General features: G+C 38.4%; 1 protein-coding gene across 1 annotated transcript; it reads left to right on the top strand.

Annotated features, from left to right (window-relative positions):
- The first annotated feature begins 1,197 nt into the window (after positions 1-1,197).
- LOC112149336 (alpha-2-macroglobulin) lies at positions 1,198-8,164 on the top strand. Its single transcript, XM_024276981.2, has 9 exons — positions 1,198-2,230; positions 2,303-2,483; positions 2,615-2,771; positions 3,082-3,134; positions 4,035-4,055; positions 5,450-5,615; positions 5,688-5,772; positions 5,854-6,001; positions 8,011-8,164. Exons 1-9 carry the CDS (start codon positions 2,100-2,102, stop codon positions 8,140-8,142), a joined length of 1,074 nt encoding a protein of 357 aa, XP_024132749.1. The 5' UTR covers positions 1,198-2,099; the 3' UTR covers positions 8,143-8,164.
- The last annotated feature ends 1,502 nt before the right edge of the window (positions 8,165-9,666 follow it).

Here is a 9,666-nt window from a genome sequence, read left to right as displayed (position 1 = left end):
TTATGTGTTCCCATTGACGTCATAAATCCAGGTCAATGGTTGGACCTTGGTAGTCTTAGTTTGTGGGCTTTATTTATTTGTTTTCTCTTGGTAGTTTTGGTTTGACAGTTATTAGCAGGGAGCTGCTGACTTAGACGGCCGTCATGGCTGGGTCAGCAGTCTCTCTGACTGATTTTATGTTTGGCCAAGGAGCCACTATGGAGAGATAAAAGAGTCACATGTGGATCTGGAGCTGCAGGTTCCAGATCCATGGTCTAAGTCAACTTTTTTTTTTAAATAAATGTTTCTAGGGCAAATACTGTCACCAATCAGGAGTGAGCTTGTTGGAAGTCTTCACTCCTTCCTCTGAAAGGAGAATCTGTCAAACATTTTTAACGTTCAACGAGGGGGCCAGCGCGCACCACGTGTATATTTATAACTTGAATAATTTGCAATTAAGAAAAAAAACATTAAACAAGTAGGATTAGAAAGAAAGTTAAAAAAAGTTAACAGAACAAGAAAGATTCTTCTGACAAATCCAATGACTGAGTAATAGCTGCTCATTTCTCTATAAAACTCTATGGGATTTTGGCTTCTTGGAGCCAGCAGGTACTTCCTATAATCCGGGAAGTGCAGGGTCACTCAGTCCAGTTCTCTCATACATTCAATGAGAGCAAAATATAAATTATCCACCTTAATAAATGAGAAACAAACTAAACTACATACTGCTCTCATATTAAGACAAAACACAAAACAAGTCTCCTCCCACTGCAAAAACAGCTGCAACAAACATCACAGCACAATTGACAAGTGATTAAACTTGAACATTTTTATTTACAGCAAATTCAACGTATTCAATGATGAACTCCATCCATGAAGAAGGTGTTCAGCGGTAGATTTCCCTGCAACATCCTGCCTGTGATATATGACAATTCTGTTCTGCTAATACAGATCAGAGCGCTGTGTTAGGCTGGAGAGGGAGGTTTTTCTTCAATTTAATTCTGTCTCAGACAGACCGATCTGGCTGATCGTAGGACTAGAAATCAATTAATCGATTCGCTGATTAATCGTTAATAAATAGTCTTTGTTAAATGTTCACATTTATTAGTTTTTTACTTTTGTAAATCAGTGATGTCATGCTGTTTAAAAAAATATAATCAAAGTAGTGAGCAAATTGTTTCATTTTTTTTAGCTTTATGTTTAATCAAATAGGTAAATAAAATAGGTTTTCTGCCACAGTTTTTCGTGTCATTGTCGTGAACATGAATCTTCATTCTTCTGACCAATGAGAGTCTGCTGGTGCCTCCACCAGTAGATCTTACAGCCAAACAAACTTCTTTTAACCTTTTTTCACATCATGTAGTTCTGATGTTCAGAACCCACAGAGACGATGAACACAATGAAACTTTGACATCAATCTGATCTCTGTGCTCTCTGATTCCTCAGGCAATCAGGCTGAACAAGCTGTTCCTCAGACGAATCACATCCAGGTCCACAGATATGGTTTCAGTTTCATATCAACAAGAAGGACAGCAGCAGAGCTCGGCTGGCTCATCAGAAGATAAACCAGGACTCCTGTGTGTTCAGTTGGGACGCTGCAGGTTTAGAACAGAGCATTTTGTCGATAAAGTATCAGCTGTGACAGGAATAAGCGGAAGCTGCTGTTTTGACATGATGTTGAAAATGTTTGGCTTTTACTCTGCAGTTAATGGATTTCTAAAAGGATGCAGAATAAAATAAAAGTCAGATTGCTTTTCCGGTTAAAACTCTTTATGATGACCAACATCCGCAATGTTCACATTTGGAAATGATCAAACGTTTTGTTCTTTTCATGCATCTGACAGTTGTTGAACACTTTTCTTGAGGCATTTGGTTTGTTTGGTGGTCTTTTGTGTAATCTTCGCTTTTCACTGCATTTGTAGAAATCTCCATGAATCAGTGAAATAGGACAAAAGTCCATCTTCTGGAGGAATGTTGCTTCCTGTCATTGATACACAAAGACATTGTGTTCCGGTTCCTCTTCTGCGATGAGTCGGGATGAGCTGTGAGGGATGTGATCTTCAGGCTGGGTGGAGTTTGGATCTATTTAAGCGGCACTGCCTCTCGGGTTCTTCACGGTCATGGCTCTTTCTTGGATTACCATGTGGACGCGTTGCCTCCTCTTTTTTGGAGTGCTAGTGGTTCAAGATCAAGTTTCAGGCTCATCTTCATCATCAATGCAGTCATCCTCATCAGCAGAATCATGTGATACGTAGGTGTCCGGGCATTCATGTTTCACTTTCCAGACTCAAGCTTCATCCTGTGTGTTGAAATCTGCCTGCAGATATTTCCTGGTTACAGTTCCTGCAGTCCTTCAAGCTGGAACCAAGACTCAGTTCTGTGCAATTCTTTACGAGCCCGGCGAGTTCGTGGTCATGACCGTCCATCTGAAATCTGAGGACAGTAGCCAGACGCTGCTGAAGAAGGGAACCAGCAACAGCTTCATGAAATGTTTTTCATTCCATGTGAGCTCTTATTATGTTATGTTGATGTTTGTTCTCATTTTCAGAGGTGTATTTTTTATTCATTTGAGTTTGTCTGTGCTTTGTGAAGATGTGAGGGGGTTTTCAGTCCAAAACATTTGATTTTTTTTCAGGTTCCCCTTGTGGAAAAATGTGAAATCCAGCTGTTTGAGGTAAAAGTAGAAGGACCGACGGTTTACTCAAAGGAGGTCAAAAAAGTTCTCATCAAGACTGTCAAACCCCAAACGTTCATCCAAACAGACGCAGCCATCTATAATCCTGGACAGACAGGTAACTTAGACCTAATGATGATGAAGATGGAATTATTTTGCTGTCGGATGTTCTCCCAAATGTTCAGGCTTGCTGTTGTCCTTGAGAAGATGTCTCAGCCTCTGAGAATTTCCATCCTCAGATCCTGAAAGTCTGAAAGTCCATGTAGCAGAAAAGCAAAAAATAAAAAGCTTCTCTCTTTGTTGGATCCAGTTTTCAGTTGATTTTTTGATGAACTTTGGGTTAGGATCATGAAAGAAGGCCTAGAACAAGTTTAAAACAGTGTAGTTACAGTAGAAACCTGGAAGTAACGTCTTTCATTGTCTCTCAGTGCGTTTCAGAGCGGTCACTCTGAACAGAGACTTAAAGCCTGTCGATGAAAAGGTGAGTAAATTCTCATGTTATTCTTCCATCACCAGAATGAAGGATGCTGTGAGCTTAGTGTCAGGAAAAGAGATGTTTTGTCCAATTCTTAATCCAGTTTTCTATCCATGTCAGTTTTTACTGGAATATTTCATAGTTTAATCAAAGTCCATGTGGTTAAACCACTGGCTTTATCTGAGAACTAGACCGACCGAGAGACATTCTGGCTCCAACTAAATTAAGTCAATGCAGTCGCCATTTTTTTTTGCAATATAGACACCACCGGATGTCATCAGTAAGCTGTGATTGGTCTGAGTTGGTCTGAATCCAAATTTCTATCACAACCATTCTGACCAATCAGGAGTGATCTTGTTGGAAGGCCACACCCCTACCACTTGAAAGCAGCCGACATAAAATCTATCAATCAAACCTTTTGTTTGACGTCAGACGACCTATTTTTATCGAGACATCTAATTGGTCAGTTTATGACTTGAAATCTTTGCACTCCAAAAAAAAGTGAAAAAATGAGGATTATCAAAAACATGTTAAGAAAAAGGTATCAGAACAAGAATGGTTATTCTAACAATCAATGACTGAGTAATAGCTGTTTATTTCTCTATGGGATTTTGGCTTCTTGGAGCCAGTGGGTACTTCCTGTTTGGACCATGACGGGGGAGGGCACACTCAGTCCAGTTCTTATTTACAATCAATGGTTGATACGACTGTCCAGCTTTGTGGTTTGAAGGTTTTGTGTCAGAAGTGTGTCAGACAGTAATCTCTTAGTTGCCACTGTGAAAGTGGGGAAGCCACAACAATAATTACTAATCCTCTGATTCTAGCTTCTCAGAAGAAAATTCTCCTCAGAAATGTTGATTGAGCTACAAAGACAAAAACAATAATTGTTTTTCTTCTTCTTTTCAGTTTGACTTTGTTTTAGTAAAGGTAAGAGCATCAACTTTATTTTTTGTAGCCTTCATTGTAAATCTACACTGACTGAAACATCATCATTTGAGATGATGACTTCCCTTCTTTAATAGGTAGACATGGTGATTGCCTGTATAAATGTCAGTTTAAACATATCCTCCTGACTACCAGAGGGAAAAAAATGTTGTCCAGTCAATTTTTTTAATCAATCAAAAAACTTCAATTTTCAGAGCCCCAACCCTTCACATCTGGAATCATTAAAATGCCTTAAATAGAAGTTCATTCAGTAGAATGTAGTGGTTGGGAGATAATACGGTTTAGAAATATCCTCTACAGAGGACACATTTGCATTGCAGTTAGCCAGAAGGTTTTCAACTCTATAAAACCTTTGGTGTCATATTAATTACATATTTCTGAAACCCCTTTCTTATTAGCATTATCCAAACTTTCTATATAACTAAGGCCGAATCAGAATTCTCCCCACCCCTACATTTAGCCCTCCAAATGGAGAGATATGAAGAAATAGTGTCTTCAAACTGGGACTCTGATGTCATCGGTAGCTTCGTTAGTGCGTAGCTTCCAGCGCTTGGAAAATACATAACAACATCAGTTTTATAACTTTAAAAAGTCCTGCTAAAGCAACAAAACATTGTGGTGGGGGGATGTAGACCCCTCTGCCCCTTACTCCTTAAAAAATGATTCGGACACCCCTAACTCTCCAAGAGTCCCTACAATTGGAGGGGTAACGGAATAATTCAGATTCTGCCTTAGTCCAGGTTTTCTGCCCTGTAGTTCATCAGGATTCCACTAGGGGCAGAGGAGGGGCTTTTCCTGCTCATTTCAAAATGGCTGCTTCCACAAAATATCGAAAACATTTTATGGTGGGAAAAGTTTAGCTAATTTTCAAAACTTTATGATGAGGATAACTAATCAATTGTTATTTTAAATTGCTACATGTTGTTTTGACAGAATGAAATAATTAGTCGATAATTATTTTTTTTATAATACAGTAACACCATGTTAAAGATTAGTGGATCAAATTTAAAACAGGTAAATGAGATGCTTTTTCTGAACACTCACGTCATTATTTTTCCATCTTAGACTGGCATTGTTAAAACTTTCCAAATCACCTAACAAATCATCAATATCTCATTTTTAAAAACTTATATTACATCAGTTTTTGTGTGTGGATTTGATCTAAAGGTTTTAAAACATCTTAATTTACAAAAATAGTAATAATTTTCGGTCAAATCTTTGATATAGTGGGTTTTATGGGGTTAAAGGTTAAAAAATGAATCTATGGCAGCTTTGGGATGACCTTCAGACTCGTTTTTTAATGAACTGTCAGTGAAAGATTTAAAAAATCAGGGGTATATTTCAACCCTTTGACTTCTTTGGCTCTCACCGAGTAGGATCCTCACAACGCCATCATTGGACAGTGGGTGAACCAACAGACTCGCCGGAACATTCTGGAGCAATGCTTTCAGCTGAGCTCTGGAGCCTCAGAGGGATACTACAGGATAGTACTGAAAGCAGGAAAAGAGAGGTTCTATCAGAGCTTCAAAGTGCAGAAGTTCTGTAAGTGATGCCATTTCTGATGTTCCAGCTTTCTTCAGTGTTCATGGTGAAGAACGTTTCTCTTGTCTGCAGCTTTGCCCAAATTTGACATCAAAGTCACCATACCAAAGGAGATCAGTATTGGACAGGAGCATTTTGAGGTGGAAGTTTGTGCAAAGTAAGGTTTGTCTCTTTGAGTGTCTGCTTCTGGAAGCCCAGTTTGTTCGATTAATCACATTTTCTCTTTTCACTGATTTAGGTCCAGATGTGGTAAACCGGTGACAGGAAGCGCCGTGGTGACCGTGTGCCGCCCAGTCCAAAACCGCATTCATTGTTCTTCTGTTGTCACGTATGAAGACCACAAGCATCTCCAAAGAACGTCTCTGTGCACCACCAAAACAAAGCAGGTACGGTGGCTGCATATTTAACTACGGTGGCTCTGAAGTTCAAACCAAATCAACATATTCAATGTAAAAATATATTACAGATCACAACAATTAAGTATTAGTATTAATACCTACATTTTACAATCTATTATTTTGTTTCATTTTAACATTTCTTTTTGATTTATGGAAATGTATTTTGTTTTCCAAAATTTTTCAATTTTATCAATTTATTTTTTACTTTAAAATTACATTTTCGTTTCTGGAATTTTGTTCTGATTTCTAAAATGTAAAGTTATATTTTTGCTATTTATTTTGCTTCTTTAATCATTGTTGTGAATATGTTTTGATGTGATTTGCTCTTCAGGGCCACCGTACTTATCACTCTGCAGATTCACGCCACAGAATTTCCTCACTTCCAAAGGTGTACAGTGAATTTAATTTGAGTTTCCACAGATTTCCAAGATCATAACAGAGCACATTTTTTAAACATGAAATTATTTAATTTCATTCCTACAAAACAATTACAAAAAATGAAGTAATACATCAAAACATATTTTTGTGACGTCTAGGGGTACAGAAAGAAGCCAGCGTATTACTCCAGCCCATTTACCTTACTTATTAAAAACATTAATGCATATCTTCTATTTTTCTTGAAACAAGAAACAAAATAAAAAAAAAGACAACAGAGGGAAAACATAGACAACAGAGGGAAAAAATTCTTTAATTTAAACATAATATAACAATATAGACAACTTGGTCAACATTTCTTATAGTTCATATTTTCAGAATATTACATTTTTATCAGTTTTTGAAAATATGTTTATGGATATAGCCCCTTTGATTTGTGGTTAAAGATATTTCCATAATCTGATAATCGGATATCCCATATTATACAAGCAAATCTTTTCCGGTTCCGGGTCACGAGCAGACGTGTGTTTCTTAAAATAGTGTTATATGTACTTAGACAGTCATGTGATTTATTGGTACTTGAGGATTCGTAATTACCTGAATCTATGTTGGAAAGATATAAATATCTGATCATAAGTTACGAACTGAATAATGATAATACATGTAGAGAAAATGATAAGGTCGAGCTGGGGTGCGATTATATGAGTTCACTTCCTTCCACTCCCTTTTAGGCAATCTCTTAATGTCTGGTTATTGCTCATGAATTTACTATTTTTCTTTCGATAGCTTGAAATAAACTATTTCTAATCTAAAAAAATAAAATCAAATAAATAACTAAAGGACCTCTAGGAGTGTGTCTTGGCAAGAGTATGGCGATACAAAACGTATCACAATACATAGCTCATGATCCATTTTCTTTCTTTCTTTCTTGACCGCTTCTTCCCTGTCGGGGTCGCGGGGGTGCCGGAGCCTATCCCGGCTACTGTTGGGCGAAGGCGGGGTACACCCTGGACAGGTCACCAGTCTGTCACAGGGCCTCAGTCACACACCCATTCACTCTCACATTCACACCTAGGGGCAATTTAGAGTCACCAATTAACCTATGAAGCATGTTTTTGGACGGTGGGAGGAAGCCGGAGTCCCCGGTGAAAACCCACGCATGCACGGGGAGAACATGCAAACTCCACACAGAAAGGTCCCAGCCAGGATTCGAACCGGGGCCTTCTCGCTGTGAGGCGAGAGCGCTAACCACTTGCGCCACCGTGCAGCCCATAGCTCATGATAAGATATGTAATGTGATATATACCAAAAATACCTGAATACTAACACATCTTTCATGTTACCAAGGCGTTTAATTAAATATCGCCTCTTCAGCATTTTAAATCGATACAAGTATCGATAGATGAAGTATTGCGATATATATCGATTTTTTTTCTACACCCCTAAGGACTTCACCTCTCAGTCCAAACACAAACCAATGACTGAAACTTCCTGGAGGAAACTTTACTTTCATATCAATCTACTGAACACGTTTAAGTCCAAGAGCAGAACACGTCCTCCTGAAGTATTAAATAAATGATAGCTTTAAATGCTTTAGATTTTGTCTCGTTGTGTTCTTTCAGTTGTGTAGATCCGGCTGTGCCACTTTGAAGTTTGAGGTTTCAGCTTTCACTGGAACTGACCCAGAAGCTTTTTTCGATGTGTTGGACGTCAGCGCCACCGTGAGAGACAAGTTTACAAGCAAGTACCTTTGAAAACCTGTTTTTAATTTGGTTCTACTCTGGAATTATTTAACCTAAAATAAATATTTTCTAATCCAATTTCCCTTTCAGGCATCGCTCACACAAAGTGGGAAAGAATAAATATAACATACTCTATTGGAAGACTGTCTTTTCTTGAAATTCCCCAAACCTACATCCAAGGACAGCCTCTGAATGGGAAGGTAGTTGTCTTCTTTTGTCATGTTGTGTGCAGTGCAGTTAATTGTGTATTCTTTCAGTGACGTTGTTCTTTGGTTCCACCAGGTTCAAGCTGTTAATTACGACGGCTCACCTGTTGCTCACCTGAAGCTGTACCTGTTCAAAGCTGAGAGTTTGTTTCCAGACCACGTGGACGCTCTGGAAACGGATAAAAACGGTGTTGCTCAATTTTCTTTGGACACTGACAGATTTAGAGGGAGTGTCCTTCTTAAAGTGAGATTCCAAATCTTTTGGGCAAATTATTAGTTTTTTTTTTGTTTTTAATTGTTGTTTGTTTGTTTTTGGCAACAACCTCAGGTCAGCGCCACCAAACCCGGGGAACATGAAAAACATAAAACTCCTTTCTTTACATCTGCAACCACCACGGTGTCTGAGTCCGGTCCAGGTCCCACAACCGGCGGTTTCCTGAGAGTGCAGACGGTGGATAAACCCCTTCGTTGTGGGGAGACAGAGGAGATCACCATTCAGTACAGTTTGAAAAAGGAATACACTCCCATCCTGGAAGTGATTTACCTGGTGAGTTTTTTCCCAGCGGTTGTTGCAGTTGTGTGGTTGATGCCGGTGTGGGATTGTTGCACTTGCATGCAGTTGTTGATGCTGATGCAGCTCTAGCAGGTGTGTGTTTGATTCTGCTGTGCGACTGCTGCCGGTGGATACTTGTTGCAGATGTCTTGTTGGCCCAGTTGCTAGTGGGCAGATGTTGTAGGTGTGTGATTGCTGCAGGTATGCTGTTGTTGCATTTCCTTCAAGTGTGTGATAGGTTGTTAATTGATTGTTGAAAGTGTTTCGTCACTGCAATTATGCAATTTTTACAGGTGTTTTCTTGTAGTGCAACTGTTGCAGGTGGGCAAGAATTGCATGGAGTAATTTTTGGTCCATAAATGCTTGAAACCCAAATAAATCCTTTTGAAAAAAATTGCCCAAAATGGCCCTAAAAAAATGTAGAATATCCAAAACTTGTTGCTTTTCTAAAACAAACTTAATTATTTTCATCTGTTTTTTATGTTTCAGGTTCAGGACTGAAGTTACCACCCTCATCAGTTTTGATTGGCCCTTTGTATTAGCCCCGCCCCAACACGCCACAATGGGGCCAAAAGTTTTGAAACTGAAATTTTCTGATTCAAAAATGGAAAAAAAGAGTTGAAAGTGAAAAAAAGATTTGAAACAAAATAAACATTTTGAAATTAAAATTTTGAGTTTTGAAACCTAAAAAACTGAATATTTGAAGCTGGAAATAATTAATTTTATATTAGAAAAGCAAAAAGTTTTGGACTTTGTTCTTTTCTCTTTTTTTTTTTT

The sequence above is a fragment of the Oryzias melastigma genome, linkage group LG13 (genome assembly GCF_002922805.2).
Source record: "Oryzias melastigma strain HK-1 linkage group LG13, ASM292280v2, whole genome shotgun sequence".
Lineage (NCBI taxonomy): Eukaryota > Metazoa > Chordata > Actinopteri > Beloniformes > Adrianichthyidae > Oryzias > Oryzias melastigma.
Note: the sequence above shows the minus strand (reverse complement) of the source record. Positions and strands in the feature narration are given on the sequence as shown.

Coding starts and splice junctions, on each gene's coding strand:
- LOC112149336 (XM_024276981.2), top strand. CDS start 2,100: ATGGCTCTTTCTTGGATTACCATGTGGACGCGTTGCCTCCTCTTTTTT. Junction 2,772..3,081: donor CTATAATCCTGGACAGACAG/GTAACTTAGACC, acceptor ATTGTCTCTCAG/TGCGTTTCAGAGCGGTCACT. Junction 6,002..8,010: donor GCACCACCAAAACAAAGCAG/GTACGGTGGCTG, acceptor GTGTTCTTTCAG/TTGTGTAGATCCGGCTGTGC.